General features: G+C 42.7%; 1 protein-coding gene across 2 annotated transcripts in view; it reads right to left on the reverse strand.

Annotated features, from left to right (window-relative positions):
- Positions 1-29: 29 nt before the first annotated feature.
- LOC129830813 (gamma-aminobutyric acid type B receptor subunit 2-like) overlaps positions 30-21,400 on the reverse strand; it is a 415,909-nt gene continuing 394,538 nt past the window's right edge. For both annotated transcript variants that reach the window (XM_055893565.1, XM_055893566.1), the window contains exon 19: positions 30-5,473. In XM_055893565.1, coding sequence (XP_055749540.1) covers positions 5,308-5,473 — 166 coding nt within the window. In that variant the 3' untranslated portion in view covers positions 30-5,307. The remainder of the gene's footprint in view (positions 5,474-21,400) is intronic.

Raw genomic sequence — 21,400 nt, forward strand, 5'->3', positions numbered from 1 at the left:
ATATGGCCACAATGACACAATCTCTGAAGTTCTTTAACCTATTTTCCATTTTTAATAGATCAAAACAAACATTTTATGGATTTATTTTCAGTCTCACTTTATTTAACGATGATGTGAAATGTAAAGGCTGTCCATAACATTCAGACTATTAAAGAAGAAGGCTGTTCAAAACCCCCGATAACAACCGATGGTTCCAAAATGTTCTTGTGTTCCAGTGTGATACTTATTTTATACAAGTTTTCATATCTATCTCAACTGTACATACCATAGTTACAGATACTGTAAATAAAAAAGTTTCCATTGAGTTCCAAGTATCATTGTGGGTGTTGTGAACGTCAAGATTTCTTATGAACATAAAGATTTGTATATATAGTTCTCTATCTTTCTGGAATAAGAAAACAGGTTATTGCCCCTCTCATACATATATTTATCATTTAAAATAAGGTTAATATTTATTATTGAACTTAAATTCTACAATGTTTGTATGGTATACCACATATGAAATTGACAAAAACAGTTACAGAATGAATCATTTTATATATATTTCTCATATTCTTATATTTTGGGACATATAGATTTTCCAGAAACCCTAATGACAATATATACAAATATATGAATATATATATACAGTACCAGTCAAAAGTTTGGACACACCTATTCAAGGGTTTTTCTTTATTTTTACTATGTTCTACATTGTAGTATAATAGTGAAAACATTCAAACTATGAAATAACACATGGAATCATGTAGTAACCAAAAAAGTGTTAAACAAATCAAAATATATTTGAGATTTGAGATTTTTCAAAGTAGCCACCCTTTGCCTTGATGACAGCTTTGCACACTCTTGGCATTCTCTCAACCAGCTTCATGAGCTAGTCAACTGGAATGCATTTAAATTAACAGGTGTGCCTTGTTAAAAGTTAATTTGTGGAATTTCTTTCCTTCTTAATGTGTTTCAGCCAATCAATTGTGTTGTGAAAAGGAAGGTTGTGGTATGCAGAAGATAGCCCTATTTGGTAAAAGACCAAGTCCATATTATGACAAGAACAGCTCAAATAAGTAAAGAGAAATGACAGTCCATCATTACGTTATTACATGAAGGTCAGTCAATCAGGAAAATTTCAAGAACTTTGAAAGTGCATTCGCAAAGACCATCAAGTGCTGTGATGAAACTGGCTCTCATGAAAACTGCCACAGAAAGGAAGACCCAGAGTTACCTCTGCTGCAGAGGATAAGTTCATTAGAGTTACTAGCCTCAGAAATTGCAGCCCAAATAAATGCTTCACAGAGTTCAAGTAACAGACACACCTCAACATTAACTGTTCAGAAGAGCCCGTGTGAATCAGGCCTTCATGGTCGAATTGCTGTAAAGAAACCACGACTAAAGGACACCAATAAGAAGAAGAGACTTGCTTAAGCCAAGAAACACGATGAATGGACATTAGACCTGTGGAAATCTGTCCTTTGGTCTGATGAGTCCAAATTTGAGATTTTGGGTTCCAACCACAGTGCCTTTGTGAGACACAGAGTAGGTGAACGTATGGTCTCTGCATGTGTGGTTCCCTCCGTGAACCATGTAGGAGGAGGTGTGATGGTGTGGGGGTGCTTTGCTGATTTCACTGTCAGTGATTTATTTAGAATTCAAGGCACACTTAACCAGCATGGCTGCCACAGCATTCTGCAGCGATACGCCATCCCATCTGGTTTGCGTTGTTGGACTATCATTTGTTTTTCAACAGGACAATGACCCAACACATCTCCATGCTGTGTAAGGGCTATTTGACCAAGAAGGAGAGTGATGGAGTGCTGCATCAGATGACCTGGCCTCCACAATCACCCGACCTCAACCCAATTGAGGTGGCCAACAAGTGCTCAGCATATTTCGGAACTCCTTCAAGACTGTTGGAAAAGCATTCCAGGTGAAGCTGGTTGAGAGAATGCCAAGAGTGTGCAAAGCTGTCATCAAGGAAAAGGGTGGCTACTTTGAAGAATCTAAGATCTAAAATATATTTTGATTTGTTTAACACTTTTTTGGTTACTACATGATTCCATATGTGTTATTTCATAGTTTTGATGTCTTCACTATTATTCTACAATGTAGAAAATAGTAAAAATAAAGAAAAACCCTTTCATGAGTATGTGTGTCCAAACTTTTGATTGGTACTGTACATGTGCTTTCACCTTTAAACTGAAAGAAACAGAAGAACTGAGGAATACAGAACATTAGCATAAACGAGTTATTATGAGCCCTTTAATTACCAACATTGCATTTGAATAACTTTGTAGATGTTGAGAAATGTTTTAAATTAATAATAGAAAATTAGGGCACATTGCAAAGCAAAGTAACAATACCTGATAACCAGCATTTGGCATTTTGTAATAACAATAAAAAGTGACACAGGTGCCGGGAAAGGATTTTAAAAAATATGTAATTGACCGTTCTATAGGTTCGTTCTGATATAGCTAGCCAAAGCTATTAAGTGTTGTACATTTTTATGGCACTCAGCATCTTGCAGCAAGTGTAATGCTGCATGTCATTTACATTATATTGTATAGGGGGGGATTTCTCACAGAATTGTGGCTTTGACATTGACGGATTGATGATGTACTCTTGAAGAATGTGACCAGTCTGCGGAACAACAGGTTTGCTGAACTAAAAGCAAAGTAAAAAAGAAATACAACATTTAAAAAAAAACTGACTTGGAGTGAGAAGAAAGAACAGAGTGAATTTGCCATGACAGTTGCAAAAACAGAGGTTACTCTTATGTGAATATACATTTTATTTCATGCCATCTTGAGAAAGCCAAATACCAAATATTCCATACGTACATCGACACCATCAGGGTATCAGCAAATTTAACAGAATCACATATAATGTAATATATAAAATGTGTTTTTTTCTGAATGAACAACCAGACCCAGTGTCTCACTTAAGCTTTTGGCTTCATGGAAGGTCTGTGCTGCTGTGTTGCTGCTCTGGACAGGGTTTCCTTAGCCCCAATTGGCTCCAGGCTAGGGGGGGGAGCTCAGACAGGAGTTACATATGGATGTGTCCATTAGCAGACCTGCTCCTCCTCTACCCATCGCTCGTCCTCCAATGGGTTTCTTCTTTGCGGTGGCTGACAGACATCATCAGTGTTCAGATGCCAGGTCCAGCTCACAGAGCAGCCCACTCTCTGGAGTGGAATTGTCCCCAATGTATCTATCTATCCCACACTGTACTGTATGTCCCAGGAGTTGGAGCGTTGAATGGGAAAGAAATCATGACAGCTTGTACAATTTACAGATGTGTTACAGATGCTTGTTTAGTTTAGTTTGCCCAGCCCACACCACCAGCACTACCTACTGGAACTGCTGTACACTGTGGCTCCTGCAGGCTACAGGATAAGATTACAGGCACAGTGCTCAACAAACGTCTTTTAACCAAGACACCAATGGTGAAATATATGCTGAAACAAATCTATTTAGACTTCTAATGATGATACGTAGCTTATTCATGGATTTGTCCACTTTTATGTTTTTTTTGTGACAACAGTTGTACAAATAAAATAACGTTAGCTAGCTATGTCTACGGCCCTTTTTACAACAATAAATGACCTTTGGGCCGACTACACAGAAAAACATTTTAAAAGCAACTATGAGTTATGTTCCACTGTTGCTAAGTGGCAGGTGATTTTTCACAACATCACTGTATAGTAGACCTGCCACGATATACAGATGCTTCTCTCCCAGTCTGTGGTGCCATTGTTTCGTTGACTGACAGTGCTGGGGTCTCCTGGATAGGGTTCACATACAGCTCACATGCATCTTCCACTTGCCATTTTGGTCATTGAAATTCAGATTTATTGATTGAAACAACTTAAAACTTAATTTCACTGTTTCGAAACTACCAATGGAACCTAACTGACAAACACACTTCCTTGTCACTCTTCACTATCTGCATATATTGCTTGTCAACAGAACTTCTTCCCGAGTTTTTAATCTCAGTTTTGCACCACTTTTGATGCTGCCTGACCTTGCACCTATTTCATTGACTTATGAAAAATATGGTCATTACAAAGCCTCTCCTTCAGCCTCACAACAGTGAGGTAACAGAGCTCTGGGTGCTGCGTTGGGTGGTCCCCACTCCCTACATAGAGTGACATGACAGTTTCTGGACCATTTACACTGGTGGGGCGAAGACCAACCCGTTGTAATGGAAGCTTGCTGGTCTTCAGACTGATCTTTGGCAAAGCCTTGTCAGGACACCTAACACCACTAGAATATGGTGAGCACTTTACCTAAAGGTGTGTATCTTTCTGTGTTTGTGTAGGTGACTATTTGTTTGTGTTCATGTTGTACTGTACATAGAGTCACATTACTATTAGTTCCTGGAAATCTATTCTGTTTGGTTCTGTTGCCCACTAAGCCCATAATTAACCTGTACTGTAGCATGTCATGCTTGTTTGGAGACAAATTAAACTATGGTAGTTGAAACACATTAAAAACCTATGAAACAAGATAGTATAATCTTAAAGAAAAACGAATGGTGCAAATTTAGCAAAGTGGAAAATAAGCTGTGTGAAAGTTAAAAGAATTGGCCGCTGGTGCCTTACTTCTTGCCAATGGCCAATCCATTTAACATAATTAACATACTACAATGAGGCAGTAATATTACACAAACCAATTTGTCTTACATTTTGCTTTGTAGGATGCCAGTTTTTAAGTTTTTATATGAGTTTTTAAGGACCTACGCTGATACAGACCTGCCCCCCATCCCCCCATATATTAATTGACAGCATACTCAATCAAAGCTTACGGTAAGTCAAAGTCAGTATGATATTTACATGTTTGTTCACAATGGTGAATTTTGATGAATTCTACATCAGTCCGATCTGGAACTCCTTTGTTCCTATAGTAACACCTAACACCTTCTAGGCATTGAAGTAGCGAAATACTCAAGTTTTGACAAGTTCACACATAGTCAAGTGTATGGCAAAAGAAAAACAACAACAACATAAAACCTTCCGAAGCAGATACGCTACTGGTCAGGTCTGGTCCTCTGCTGCCTGGGGGGAAGGGGGGGGGGGGGGGTTGTAGCTGTGGATGTGTCATCGTTTGTAAGGTCCTCTGTGCCCTCTCCCCTTTCCCCGACCCATGGTTCTAGAGAGGGGATCTAGAGACCGAGGCATGAAGAGTGGATCAAACTTCCCCCTCCCTGGTCCAACACACATTATATTCCACTATCGCTGATGACCTCAGTCACAGTCTGCTTGTTGTTGTTTTTTACACGGATGTCTTTCTTGGTAGCGCCAGGGGCGACTGATGCTCACAGGCCTGAGACCATGACCCGGTAGGACGGCGGCATGTGTCTGTGCCGCGGGCTGGAGCTGGGGCTGGCGTTGGGGCTGGTACAGCTGGCGTCCACCCCCCCTATGGAGGGTAGGTAGGCATGGTGCAGGATGGGCAGCTGCAACGACAGCCTGCGCTGTATGCTGTGGACGGAGAGAGAAAGAGAGACACGCGGTGATGTGACATAGCATGTTAAGCATAATTAAACATCATTATATTCACCTGACTAAATAAAGGTTTACATTGAAGGATTATTTTTCCCATGTGTGCTGTCAAAGTGTTAAATCCTCTAAAAATATCTGTATTTCTAAATCTCTGTGGTGCTACATTGCATACATACTGTACATACAGCACAGTACAAGTAAAATAACTATTTAAATCCAGACAGCTTCTGTATGTGCTGTTTTACTCTCAATAATTGAAATGTTTTTTTTGTACACCAGCACGTGTGATTAAGGTTAAAGTGTTTTCTAAAGCTCTTAACTCCAACAATGATGCAGTAATCAATATCAATGTAGTACTACAAATAACATGGTAGAACAAAAACACACAAGATATAAAAATAAGAAGAACAAGATAAAGTAAGTAAGCATACAATATACAGACACAGTTCCAGTACCGTATTTACAATGTGCAGACATACTGGATTGATAGAGTTAGATATGTATAGGGGTAAGGTCACTAGGCATCAGGATATATGATGAACAGAGTAGCAGCATCATATATGATGACTGTATGTGATTGTGTGTGTGTAGAGTCAGCATAAATATACAGTATGTGCAATGAGGGCCCATGCCAAACCTTTTCAACCTCCTGAGGGGAAAGAGGGGCTGTTGCGCCTTCTTTACGACTACGCGTGTGTGTGGACCATTTTAAGTTCTTAGTGATTTGGAATCTGAGGAACTGGTAGCTTTCGACCCACTCCACTGCACTCAACGCAATCTCACATTACATGACACATTCGGAGTACTATTTATAAAATGTCACATACTATAAAACAAAATATTTTTCCGCATTTAGTACCCTAGTATGGGTATTCCGACACAGTGACTTCTCACTTCTCACTGGCATTACCACTCACAGTCAAAATGACTTCCTAGTCCCTTCACACCCCTCTCTACCCCATACTGTAACACACCAGAGAGCCTCTCTGGTCCTTTCACCCCACCACCCCCACAATAACACATCAGAGGGTGGGGGTCTTCTTCTAAACCCAATCCCTCAAGCATCACTGGCCATAGGGGAGAACCGGGACGAATGTAACACTTTTAGTTTTTCCTCAGAGATCGATAGAGCTAGAGACACCAAATGTTATGACAAACAACTTATATAGGTCTTCTACCATTAGCAACTGTAATTTCATTTCTAGGGTAAATGAGTTGAAATGAAATAGACAGAGAACAGAACTACTGTACCATTACTTTTGTACCTGCAGGCGGGGCGGGAGTAACACAGCCTTGGGATGGAAGTAACAGCTCGTGAGAAGTGCACACTATCTGTCTTATCTCCATGCTTTGTATCTTCTGGTTTGTAATGCTCATTACGTTCAAGCAATGTACTATCAGACATAATTTCATGTTTGTGTCAATTTGAATAATTATTTTGCCTTACAATAATAATCCGACTAAAATGGATCCCATAATAGCTATAGTAACCATCATTTTTTAATCTCACTTTAATAGGAATGTAGTAGGTGATAATTTTCACTATTTACGATGAGTATTTGTGCCCGACTCATGCTTAGCTCCAGCTGTCCTTGTCATGTGCCTTACTTGTGTCTTGATAGAATAAACGCCTTCATTCTCTTCACAAATGGAAATCTAATCATGCTTATCACATTTCCATGTCTTGACATAAGGTCATTGACCACCAGAATCAGAAAGATATATATTTTTAACCACTGAACTGTTGATAAAACATTATGTGAGAAGCTGATCCATCAAGTCAATCAAGGCATAATTCTAATGATGTCATGTATAATTTTCAAACATTCAGTCACTTGTTGATATTTTGCAAACATTATAAAAGCAATATGAACTAGAGGAGACAATGGCCTGTGCTTTAAGTTGTATTTTATTCCAGGTCATCAGTTTACATTGCGTTACTTTCGCCCCACCCATCTCTCCTGTAACTTTTCCCAGGCTAACACCCAAGACTAGTTAGCATGATACATGAAACCTACAGTGTAATCAGAAAGTATTCAGACCCCTTGACTTTTTCCACATTTTGTTAGCCTTATTCTAAAATTGATGAAGTTGTTATCTTTCCTCTTATCAATCTACACACAATACCCAATAATGAAAAAGCAAAAACGGTTGTTTTTTTATTTTAGAAAATGTATTAAAAATAAAAAACTATTCATACACCTTTGGCAGCAATTACAGCCTTGAGTCTTCTTGGGTATGACGCTACAAGCTTGGCACACCTGTATTTGGGGTGTTTCTCCCATTCTTCTCTGCAGATCCTCTCAAGCTCTGTCAGGTTTGGCTCTGGCTGGGCCACTCAAGGACATCCAGAGACTTTTCCAAGCCACTCCTGCGTTATCTTGGCTGTGTGCTTCCGGTCGCTGTCCTGTTGGAAGGTGAACCTTCGCCCCAGTCTGAGATCCTGAGCACTCTGGAGCAGGTTTTCATCAAGGATTTCTCTGTACTTTGCTTAATCTTTCCCTCGATCCTGACTAGTCTCTTAGTCCGTGCCGCTGAATAACATCTCCACAGCATGATGCTGCCACCACCATGCTTCTCCGTAGGCATGGTGCCAGGTTTCCTCCAGACGTGACGCTTGGCATTCAGGCCAAAGAGTTCAATCTTGGTTTCATCAGACCAGAGAATCTTGTTTCTCATGGTCTGAGAGTCTTTAGGTGCCTTTTGGCAAACTCCAAGCGGGCTGTCATGTGCCTTTTACTGAGGAGTGGCTTCCATCTGGCCACTCTACCATAAAGGCCTGATTGGTGGGGTGCTGCAGAGATGGTTGTCCTTCTGGAAGGTTCTCCCATCTCCACAGAGGAACTCTGGAGCTCTGTCAGAGTGACCATCGGGTTCTTAGTCACCTCCCTGACCAAGGCCCCTCTCCCCTGATTGCTCAGTTTGGCCGAGCGGCCAGCTCAGGAAGAGTCTTGGTGGTTCCAAATTTCTTCCATTTAAGAATGATGGAGGCCACTGTGCTCTTTGGGACCTTCAATGCTACAGCCATTTTTTTTGTACCTTTCCAGAGATCTGTGCCTCGACACAATCCTGTCTTGGAGCTCTAAGGACAATTCCTTTGACAGGTGTGTACCTTTCCAAACAGACTAAACAGACCAGGCCAGGGTTTGGGGTTAATGAGAGAAGTTAATGAGAGAAGTGAAAAATTCTTCCTTTAAAGCTTCCTTTTTCTTAATCTAAAGGCACAACCTAGATTCGAGCCAATGTCTTAAGTACTCCAATTTTGTGAAAGTGACACATTTTCATTTTCGTCAAAAACAACTTTACATCAAAGGAGTGCCTTTGATTTGACGGCCTGCACAGGAGCAGTTCGTTGCAGGACGACCGTTAGACCAGATGAGATGACATTGCTTACAAGTGTGATCGGGGATTTCTATTGGAGAAGCAGTTTTAGCTTAGCTTTAGTTTAATCTTCATGCTGTACTGTCTTTGACTAAACACAACTCTACAACCAAAAAACACTCCCGGGTCTGTTTTTTTTCAAGCAGAAATTTGCTTCCTGCAACACAAACTCAAAAAAGCTCTGGGACACTGTAAAGTGGAGAATAAGAACACCTCCTCCCAGCTGCCCACTGCACTGAGGATAGGAAACACTGTCACCACCGATAAATCCACTATAATTGAGAATTTCAATAAGCATTTTTCTACGGCTGGCCATGCTTTCCACCTGGCTACCCCTACCCCGGTCAACAGCACTGCACCCCCCACAGCAACTCTCCCAAGCCTTCCCCATTTCTCCTTCTCCCAAATCCAGTCAGCTGATGTTCTGAAAGAGCTGCAAAATCTGGACCCCTACAAATCAGCCGGGCTACACAATCTGGACACTTTCTTTCTAAAATGATCTGCCGAATGTGTTGCAACCCCTATTACTAGCCTGTTCAACCTCTCTTTCGTGTCGTCTGAGATTCCCAAAGATTGGAAAGCAGCTGCGGTCATCCCCCTCTTCAAAGGGGGGGGACACTCTTGACCCAAACTGCTACAGACCTATATCTATTCTACCCTGCCTTTCTAAGGTCTTCGAAAGCCAAGTCAACAAAACAGATTACCGACCATTTCGAATCCCACCATACCTTCTCTGCTATGCAATCTGGTTTCAGAGCTGGTCATGGGTGCACCTCAGCCACGCTCAAGGTCCTAAACAATATCCTAACCGCCATCGATAAGAAACAATACTGTGCAGCCGTATTCATCGACCTGGCCAAGGCTTTCGACTCTGTCAATCACCACATCCTCATCGGCAGACTCGATAGCCTTGGTTTCTCAAATGATTGTCTCGCCTGGTTCACCAACTACTTCTCTGATAGAGATCAGTGTGTCAAATCGGAGGGCCTGTTGTCCGGGCCTCTGGCAGTCTCTATGGGCGTGCCACAGGGTTAAATTCTTGGACCGATTCTCTTCTCTGTATACATCAATCATGTCGCTCTTGCTGCTGGCGAGTCTCTGATCCACCTCTACGCAGACGACACCATTCTGTATACTTCTGGCCCTTCTTTGGACACTGTGTTAACAACCCTCCAGATGAGCTTCAATGCCATACAACTCTCCTTCCGTGGCCTCCAATTGCTCTTAAATGCAAGTAAAACTAAATGCATGCTTTCAACCGATCGCTGCCTGCACCTGCCCGCCCGTCCAACATCACTACTCTGGACGGTTCTCACTTAGAATATGGGGACAACTACAAATACCTAGGTGTCTGGTTAGACAGTAAACTCTCATTCCAGACTCACATCAAACATCTCCAATCCAAAGTTAATGTGTCGAACTGCTTTGCTTTATCTTGGCCAGGTCACAATTGTAAATGAGAACTTGTTCTCAACTTGCCTACCTGGTTAAAGAAATGTGAAATAACTAAAAATAAAATAAAATATTGCGCAAAACCATTTTTTGTTTATTACTTGGTGAAACATGGTCAGACTGGTCTGTTTTTTTGGAACGTGCTGACTTCACTACATCATTCTAGCTTTTGTGTTATCTGTGAAAATGGGCAATTAATTTCACCCCGTTTTACTTTCGTCCCTGCTCTCCCCTACACTACATCTCCTCTCCTTTCCTCTCCCCTCCCCTCGCCTCCTCTCCTCTCCTCTCTCCTCCTCTCCTCCCCTTTCCCCTCAACTCCTCCCCTCTCCTTTCCTTTCCTCTCCTCTCCCCTCCCCTCGCCTCCTCTCCTCTCCCCTCCTCTCCTCCCCTTTCCCCTCTACTCCTCCCCTCTCCATTCCTTTCCTTTCCTCTCCCCTACTCCCCTCCTCTCCTCCCCTTTCTTCTCTTCTCCACACCTCCCTTTCCCTCTCCTACCCTTTCATCTCCTCTCTCCTCCTCTCCTCCCATTTCCCCTCAACTTCTCCCCTCTCCTTTCCTTTCCTTTCCTCTCCTCTCCCCTCCCCTCGCCTCCTCTCCTCTCCCCTCCTCCCCTTTCCCCTCCACTCTCCATTCCTTTCCTTTCCTCTCACCTACTCCCCTCCTCTCCTCCCCTTTCTTCTCTTCTCCACTCCTCCCTTTCCCTCTCCTACCCTTTCATCTCCTCCCCTTCCCTTTCCTCCCCTTTCCTCTAACCTCGTCTCCTCTCCACTAACCCAGAATCCACAGCTCTTCAGGCTTTGGGGATCGATCATCTGAAAAAAAAGAAAATTCATGCTTCCACTTGGTGTGACAGACCACATCTCACCTCCCTGCTAAAGCCATCGCTTTTCAAGCCAATTGCGTAACCAAATGCCAGTTATGTAAAGATATCCTGTTGAAGTCGAAAGTTTACATACACCTTAGCCAAATACATTTAAACTCAGTTTTTCACAATTCCTGACATTTAATCCTAGTAAAAATTCTGTCTTAGGTCAGTTAGGATCACCACTTTATTTTAAGAATCTGAAATGTCAGAATAATAGTAGAGAGAATGACTTATTTCAGATTGTATTTCTTTCATCACATTCCCAGTGGGTCAGAAGTTTACATACACTCAATTAGTATTTGGTAGCACTGCCTTTAAATTGTTTAACTTGGGTCAAACACTTTGGGTAGCCTTCCACAAGCTTCCCACAATAAGTCCTCCTGACAGAGCTGGTGTAACTGAGTCAGGTTTGTAGGCCTCCTAGCTCGCACATGCTTTTTCAGTTCTGCCTACAAATGTTCTATAGGATTGAGGTCAGGGCTTTGTGATGGCCACTCCAATACCTTGACTTTGTTGTCCTTAAGCCATTTTTCCACAATTTTGGAAGTATGCATGGGGTCATTGTCCATTTGGAAGATCCATTTGCGACCAATCTTTAACTTCCTGACTGATGTCTTGAGATGTTGCTTCAATATATCCACATCATTTTCCTCCTCCTGATGCCATCTATTTTATGAAGTGTACCAGTCCCTCCTGCAGTAAGCACCCCCACAACATGATGCTGCCACCCCCGTGCTTCACGGTTGGGATGGTGTTCTTCGGCTTGCAAGCCTCCCCCTTTTTCCTACAAACATAACTATGGTCATTGTGGCCAAACAGTTCTATTTTTGTTTCATCAGACCAGACGACATTTCTCCAAAAAGTGAAATCTTTGTCCCCATGTGCAGTTGCAAACCGTGGTCTGGCTTTTTTTATGGCTGCTTTGAAGCAGTGGCTTCTTCCTTGCTGAGCGGCCTTTCAGGTTATGTCGATATAGTACTCGTTTTACTGTGGATATAGATACTTTTGTACCTGTTTACTCCAGCATCTTCACAAGGTCCTTGCTGTTGTTCTGGGATTGATTTGCACTTTTCGCACCAAAGTAGGTTAATCTCTAGGAGACAGAATGCGTCTCCTTCCTGAGCGGTATGACAGCTGTGTGGACCCATGGTGTTTATACTTGCATACTCTTGTTTGTACAGATGAACGTGGTACCTTCAGGCGTTTGGAAATTGCTCCCAAGGATGAACCAGACTTGTGGAGATCTATATATTTTTTTTCTGAGGTCTTGGCTTATTTATTTTGATTGTCCCATGATGTCAAGCAAAGAGGCACTGAGTTTGAAGGTAGGCCTTGAAATACATTCACAGGTACACCTCCAATTGACTCAAATTATGTCAATTAGCCTATCAGAAGCTTCTAAAGCAATGACATCATTTTCTGGCATTTTCCAAGCTTTTTAAAGGCACAGTCAACTTATCGTATGTAAACTTCTTACCCACTGAAATTGTGATACAGTGAATTATAAGTGAAATAATCTGCCACCCAAAACGCACACAAGGACTCGGCACTCCCGAGTGCATCCCTGAGATGGCTCGATGTCTGGAATTCAATCAGCTCAGCTTCAATTGTGGCATCATCCAGCAAGGGTATCGTTTTCTTAGCAAGGGAGGAGACTTCTCCACTTGAGCAGACTGTGAAAGGATCACGTACATACACAATGGTATCCTTGGGCCTGATGTAGTCTTCAAATCTGGTGGAGAAGTTGTCTGGTCCCTCTGTCTGCCGTTTTCAGTGTGCTGAAGTGCAGTAGCCTTCCAGATGACAAGTCCAAATTGAACAACTTAAGCTTCCTAGTAAAGTCCGGTCCACGACTGCGTTCCCTCTTCCTTGTAACTGCAGATTTAACCCGTTTAAGTGACAGAGATTGCCAGCCAAAAAAGCTGTGTGTGTAGCTTGCAGTTAAAGCTTCTGTCTGGGGCGGGAAGGCCACTTTTAAAGTGCCATGCTTGGATTCATAGTGCCTTCTGAGATTGAATTCCTCGCAAACAGACATTTTCATTGCAAAAGATGGTAAGAGGAACACATATCCTTCTGTACATTCTTTCCCGAAACTTCAATTTTCCTTACCCACCTTTCTTTTGATACTTTTTGATAGTGACATTTTCTCTTGGTATCAAGCTAATTATTCTGAACGAATGTTGACGTTAAAACAATAGTGTAGCCTGCAGTAGACTACGTAGGCCTGTTTTCCCCCACCAATCAACGCACAGAGAAATAGACAATAATAATAATAATTGAATAGAGACATGGGGATTTTATGAGCGTAATCAGATCGAAATTATTATGTTATTGTCACTGAGTTTATTATGTATTAATCAGATGTGTTAAAAGTGTTGTTTCATTTGTAGTGTAGGCCAATTGATTGTGCTAATATTATATACTAATTATGTTCTGGCCCACCGACTATTAGCTCAGTATTTTTGGGGGCCTGAGGCCAAACCTAGTTGACGTACCCTGACTTACATCCTCCAATTTGTGTGCTATTGTACGGCCAGGTCAGACAAATGATAATATAGGTCCACAAATTCATATTATATTGTAGGACCGCTATAGAGCTCACCGGCTTGTAACCCTAAAACCGTTCAGCCAACCTATGGGGGAAATTAATGGGGAAAGAATAGCGTTTTGGGATAAATTCTGAAAATAAGGTCTGAGGTTAACACAAGCTTAGGAGATGTTATATGATTTTTTATGAGATACCATCAGTCAGGTAATAACATGATCTTTATAAATTATGAAGCCTTTGTGTTTTATGTGCTTTTTTAAATTGCATACATGCTTAAAAATGCACAAACAGTGTTGTTAGCTGATGAAGATTATCTCATAGAATAAAACGTATAATATCTCCTGGGCCTGTGTTTCCAACAGACCTTATTGTTGGGGTGTATCCTTATTGTTGGGGTGTATCCTTATTGTTGGGGTGTATCCTTATTGTTGGGGTGTATCATTATTGTTGGGGTGTATCCTTATTGTTGGGGTGTATCCTTATTGTTGGGGTGTATCCTTATCGTTGGGGTGTATCCTTATTGTTGGGGTGTATCCTTATTGTTGGGGTGTATCCTTATTGTTGGGGTGTATCCTTATTGTTGGGGTGTATCCTTATTGTTGGGGTGTATCCTTATTGTTGGGGTGTATCCTTATCGTTGGGGTGTATCCTTATTGTTGGGGTGTATCCTTATTGTTGGGGTGTATCCCAGCCCCCCCCCCCCTCCCTCCCACATAACCTGACATTACTATTTAACTTTATTCCAGTTATAATGTGACCTAATGCAGCATACAGAATAATACAAATTGCAGAGACCATGTTGCGCTCTCTCTCTCCCTCGCTCTTCCCTCCACCCTCTCTCTATCTCTCCCTCCATGTGATCAAACATTAATGTGGAGTGGGAATAGCTCAGAGTGTCTCCTGTCTATTTTCAGGCCTTGCTGCCAGTGCTGCTTCCAATCGTAGCCGTAAATCACTGGTTACATACATAAGCTCTCTCTTCTCTCTCTCTCTCTTCTCTCTCTCTCTCTCTCTCTCTCTCTCTCTCTCTCTTCTCTCTCTTCTCTCTCTCGCTCTCTTCTCTCTCTCGCTCTCTTCTCTATCTCGCTCTCTTCTCTCTTCTCTCTCTCTTCTCTCTCTCTCGCTCTCTTCTCTCTCGCTCTCTTCTCTCTCGCTCTCTTCTCTCTCGCTCTCTTCTCTCTCGCTCTCTTCTCTCTCGCTCTCTTCTCTCTCGCTCTCTTCTCTCTCGCTCTCTTCTCTCTCGCTCTCTCTCTTCTCTCTCTCTTCTCTCTCTCTTCTCTCTCTCTTCTCTCTCTCTTCTCTCTCTCTTCTCTCTCTCTTCTCTCTCTCTTCTCTCTCTCTTCTCTCTCTTCTCTCTCTCTCTCTCTCTTCTCTCTCTCTTCTCTCTCTTCTCTCTCTCTTCTCTCTCTCTTCTCTCTCTCTTCTCTCTCTCTTCTCTCTCTCTTCTCTCTCTTCTCTCTCTTCTCTCTCTCTTCTCTCTCTTCTCTCTCTCTTCTCTCTCTCTTCTCTCTCTCTTCTCTCTCTCTTCTCTCTCTCTTCTCTCTCTCTTCTCTCTCTCTTCTCTCTCTCTTCTCTCTCCAGTTGAAATAAACAATAAACAAAAGTAAAAAGACAAAACATCATCAACAAAATCTATTACAAACTAACACTAAACACTCACAAAAGTGTTTAAATGATAAAGACATTTCAAGCGTTATATTATCAGCTATGTACAATGTTTTACCAATGTGCAAATTGTTGTAGTACGAATAGCAGGGGCAGATAAACAAATACATATTGGTGGTATTTACAATGTTGTTTGTGCTCCACTGGTTACCCTTTTCTCATGGCAACGGGACAAATCTTGCTGCTGTGATGGCACACTTCGCTATTTCGCCCAACAGATATGGGAGTAAATCAGTGTTTGATTTGTTTTCAAATTATTTGTGGGTCTGTGTGATCTGTGGGAAATATGTGTCTCTAATGTGGTCATACATTTGGCAGGAGGATATGAAGTGCATCTCAGTTCCACTTATGTCTTTTCTTGAGAGCCAGGTCTACCTACGGTGGCCTCACTCAATAGCAAGGCTATGCTCACAGAGTCTGTATATAGTCAAGGATTTTTTTAAACTTTAGGTCAGTCACAGTGGTCAGGTATTCTGCCACTGTGTACTCTCTGTTTAGGGCCAGATAGCATTCCAATTTGCTCAGTTTTTTTGGTTGATTCTTTCCAATCTGTCAAATAGTGATAATTGATCTTTCTCATAATTTTGCTGGGTCTAATTGTGTTGCTGTCCTGGGGCTCTGTGGGATCTGTTTGTGTTTATGAACAGAGTCCCAGATCCAGCTAGCCGAGGGGACTCTTCTCTAGTTTAATCTTTCTGTAGGTGAGGGCTTTGTGGTAGAATGTGTGGGCATCGCTTCCTTTTAGGTAGTTGTAGAATTTAACAGCTCTTTTCTGGATTTTGTTAACTAGTGGGTACATTCCTAATTATACTCTGCAAGAATTGTTAGTTTTTTTTGCATCGTTCACAAATATATTTTTGGTGAATGGACCCCAGACCTCACAACCATAGAGGGCAATGGGTTCTATAACTGATTTAAGTATTTTTAGCCAGATCCTAATTAGGATGTTGAGTTCAATGTTTCTTTTGATGGCATAGAAGGCCCTTCTTGCCTTGTCTCTTAGATCGTTCACAGCCTTGTGGCTGTTACCTGTGGTGTTGATGTTAAGGCTGAGGTAGGTATGCTTTGTGTTCTCTAGGGCCACAGTTTCTAGATACAATTTGTATTTGTTGTCTTGGCTACTGGACCTTTTTTGGAACACCCTTATTTTTGTCCGACTGAGTTTTACTGTCAGGGCCCAAGTCTGACAGAATCTGTGCAGAAGATCTAGATGGTTCTTCTAGGTGACAGAAGCACCAGATAATCAGCAAACAGCAAATTTGATTTCCAAGTCGGGTGAGACCAGGTGCTGCAGACTGCTCTAGTGCCCTTGACAATTGATTGATATATACAGTATGTTGAATAGGGTGGGGCTCAAGCTGCATACCTGTCTCACCCCATGGCCCTGTGGAAAGACATCTGTGTGTTTTTAACGACACACTTGTGTACATAGATTTTATAATGTCATATGTTTTTCCTAATGGCAATGTCATATGTTTTTCCCCGAACGCGCTTTTCATCACTTTGTATAGCATATCCGAATGCCAAATTAAGTCAAAAGCTTTTTTTATTTTGTTTTGTTTTGTCTTTAATATATGTTTCTAAGTTTTGTAAATTATCATGTACATGTTTTTGCTCTTGGTGCTTTGTTATATGGTCGAAAAGGTTGGAGAAGTGTTTGATCCACACATCTCCATTTTGGGTGGGGACCGTGACCTTGTGGAGGTGTACCTGATCGTAGAGGCTATCCAACTCCAGGGTGCAGTGATGGGCCAGGTAACATTAGGTGTTGACACACAGTCATGGGAAATGCTTGCATTCACCTGCAGGGTGTAGATGACCACGTGTGTAGAGGGAAAGTGTGTACGTGTGTAGGGCCACAGCACTCAAGGGAATGCCCCCCTTTACTGCTGGGCCCTCAGATCGTTTGTGCCTGTGTGAATTATGGACATGCCGGGTGTTTGGACACCACAGTTTAGCCACTTTCTGTTTAGGAAAGAGTTAGTTTTCCAGCACAAATTTCCCATTTGAGTGTGTTAGGAGCACAATTTGTGGCTTTTGTGTGTCCTCAGTGGGTGTGGGGGTGTTGTCAGGATGGCTATAAGGGGGTCTGAAAGGGGGTGCTAGGGGGGAGGGGGGGGGGGGGTTGGATGGGTTGGTGCGTCCTGTCTTGTCTGTCCTGCATGTGGTGGGGGCCTGAAGTGGGCTGTTCCGTTGGCTTCTCTTGGGGGATGGCCAGAACTCTCTTATGAGTTGTTCTTGCTGCCTCATTCTCTGCCCTCTCTCGCTCTTTCGCGCCTTTTCTGTTTCCGCTCCTGTTCTCATGTCCTCACTCTTGTTCTCATGCTCTCTCTCCCTCTCTCTTTCTTATGTGTTCTCTCTATCCAGTCCCAGTTAGATGAACATAGGAGGAGAGGAGAACTGGGAGGACAGGGGGAGGAGAGGAGGAGGGAATGAAGGGCTCTCAATGATGCATGGAACTCTTTTTTCCCTCTCTGATGAAGTCGACATTCCCCAGCCTGGTTATGAATAATAAGTGAAGGTAGTTCTTTATTTGTCACCTGAGTGTGCTATGAGTGTTCTGGACCAATACATTTTAAGAGTTGGGACAACATGCAGTCAGTCAGCTGTGCTCTGCTGGTTATGTGTGTGTGTGTGTGTGTGGGGGGGGGGGGGGTGGGTGCGTGCGTGCCTGACGTGTGTGTTTTTGGTTTTACTATCCTTGTTTTGCCATTCCCCACAAGGAAAAAGTCTATTTTAGGCTATGGGGTAAAGTTTAGGGTCAGGGTGAGAAATTAGGGGTAGGAGTTTGGGGTTGGGGTTCAGACTTGAGATAACTATAGTTTGAACTATAATTTGTGGAGAAAAAAAAAAGAATCCAGGGGAACAACTATTTGAATACAGATCCCTAACAGTACTACTTTTCAAAACTATTTGAATACATATCTGAGAAAGAAACTACTTAAAACAAATATTTGAATACAGATCTCAGGAAGTGACTACTTTTCTGAAATGTTGGATTGGCTGCCTTCAACTAATGGCAGGGCTGTATCTGGAACTGCATGTTGAAGATAGAAATAGAATGAACAGAGCACACACAATATCCTATACTATTCCAATCTATCTGACAGTCATATTTGAAGAGTTTTGTTACACACATTTTTCACATTAGTGTTTTATTATTTATTATTTATTATCATTTATTATTTAACTAATTATGTGACTTCTGAAGGTAATTGGTTGCGCCAGATCTTATTTAGCAAAGGGGGTGAATACATATGCACGCACCAATTTTTTTGGGTTGAATTGTGTTAAACAATCTACACACAATACTGTCACACCCTGATCTGTTTCACCTGTCCTTGTGCTTGTCTCCACCCCCTCCAGGTGTCGCCCCTCTTCCCCACTTATCCTCTGGGTATTTATACCTGTGTTTTCTGTCTGTCTGGGGCAGGTCGTCTTGTTTGTCAAGCTTACCAGCGTTTTGTCCTGTCAACTCCTGTCTTTCCCCAGCCTCTCTTTTTCAATGTCTTCTTGGTTTTTGACCCTTGCCTGTCCTGACCCTGTATCCGCCCGCCTGACCACTCTGCCTGTCTCTGACCCTGTATCCGCCCACCTGACCACTCTGCCTGTCCTGACCCTGTATCCGCCCGCCTGACCACTCTGCCTGTCCTGACCCTGTATCCGCCCGCCTGACCACTCTGCCTGTCTCTGACCCTGTATCCGCCAGCCTGACCACTCTGCCTGTCCTGACCCTGTATCCGCCCGCCTGACCACTCTGCCTGTCCTGACCCTGTATCCGCCCGCCTGACCACTCTGCCTGTCTCTGACCCTGTATCCGCCCACCTGACCACTCTGCCTGTCCTGACCCTGTATCCGCCCGCCTGACCACTCTGCCTGTCTCTGACCCTGTATCCGCCCACCTGACCACTCTGCCTGTCCTGACCCTGTATCCGCCCGCCTGACCACTCTGCCTGTCCTGACCCTGTATCCGCCCGCCTGACCACTCTGCCTGTCTCTGACCCTGTATCCGCCCACCTGACCACTCTGCCTGTCCTGACCCTGTATCCGCCCGCCTGACCACTCTGCCTGTCCTGACCCTGTATCCGCCCGCCTGACCACTCTGCCTGTCTCTGACCCTGTATCCGCCCACCTGACCACTCTGCCTGTCCTGACCCTGTATCCGCCCGCCTGACAACTCTGCCTGTCCTGACCCTGTATACGCCCACCTGACCACTCTGCCTGTCTCTGACCCTGTATCCGCCCACCTGACCACTCTGCCTGTCCTGACCCTGTATCCGCCCGCCTGACCACTCTGCATGTCCTGACCCTGTATCCGCCCACCTGACCACTCTGCCTGTCCTGACCCTGTATCCGCCCGCCTGACCACTCTGCCTGTCCTGACCCTGTATCCGCCAGCCTGACCACTCTGCCTGTCCTGACCCTGTATCCGCCCGCCTGACCACTCTGCCTGTCCTGACCCTGTATCCGCCCGCCTGACCACTCTGCCTGTCTCTGTCCCTGACCCTGAGCCTGCCGTCCTGTACCTTTGCTCCTACTCTGGATTATCGACCCCTGCCTGCCTTGACCTGTCGTTTGCCTGACCCTGTTGTTACAATAAACATTGTTACTTCACAGTCTGCACTTGGGTCTTACCTTGATACCTGATACAATACATTTATAGCTGAACATTTTGTAAATGTTCATTCTCCTGAATGTCCATCGCCTTAGGTTTACATAATTAAGTCAAACCAATTATATTTTGTACAGATAAGTGTTCTTGTTTCAAACTCACACTATACCATCTTTAAAGGGATAGTTTACTCAGAATACAAACTAATATGATTTTCAATCTACGTTGGCTGTATTTGATTCAAGAAGGCAGTTTCGGGATATTTACTTTCCTTTCAAGACTTAATAGACATATTTTGTTACTGTAGCATTCTCAGTGACACTTAACATTAGTTATTGTGCCTGTGTAATAAAACTGTACCTACTTATTAGCATGTTGTTACATAATACTTTGGTAATAGCATTTTGATTGCCTAGCAATGAGCTGAGTTTTTGTAACTACTGTTGGTAAAGTAGGGGTATAGCTTTAACACACGTGCATTGTGGGTAACGTAGTAAGGTAACTTTGATGCTATTGTGGTGGTGGCTAAGCTGCAGCCAAACTGTGAGCCACGCTCTTTTTGCTCCGCTAGCCCAGTTTTATTTTGCCATTCAGACTACCTCACATGGTCTACAAGTTTAATAAACATGTCAACTACTTCAGAGGAATTCCAGACTAACTCGTCATTAGCAGCGGATAAGATCCCCAAATGTGGGAATTACCCCAGAGCATCCGTAAATTGCTCTGGCCCTGGAGCTAGCAAGTGAAGGCTACCCTGAGCTGCTCTGACTACAGTCTGGAGGCAAGAAAGGAAAGGTAACACTGCTACATAGGAATAGTTCTTCATTACACTTACGTAATAACATTATTATGCAATTATAAAGACATTTCAAAGTCCTACGTAACAACAATGTTGCAATTGTTATAAGCACAGAGTTACTACACATTTTTTTTTAAACATGGTGAACATCACTTGAATGATCTACCTTTGTAGTAGTAGTAGATAGATTATTGCAATTCCTAAAGAAAAATATTTTTGAAAGTCACTTGAATGCTATCATCCATCAATCAATCATATTTATTTATAAAGCCCTTTTTACATCAGCCGATGTCACAAAGTGCTATACAGAAACCACTTTGACACCAGGTATGGCTGGTGTCAAGTGTTACTGTACTACCTTATGTCACACATTATAAAAATATATTTGTTTGTTCTTTTGAAGCTGCAAACATGGTTTACTGTAATTTGAGGATTCCAAATCCCTCATATATTTAATTCTAGGATACAGGCTATATTAAGATTCACATCCCCTCCAAACCATGTGCTTATGATCATATAATTTTGACTAATTCAACTAACTGTTGTAGTTTTTGGTTCTTCAGATATTTGGCAGCCATCAA

Source organism: Salvelinus fontinalis, chromosome 32, assembly GCF_029448725.1.
Source record: "Salvelinus fontinalis isolate EN_2023a chromosome 32, ASM2944872v1, whole genome shotgun sequence".
NCBI classification, from domain to species: domain Eukaryota; kingdom Metazoa; phylum Chordata; class Actinopteri; order Salmoniformes; family Salmonidae; genus Salvelinus; species Salvelinus fontinalis.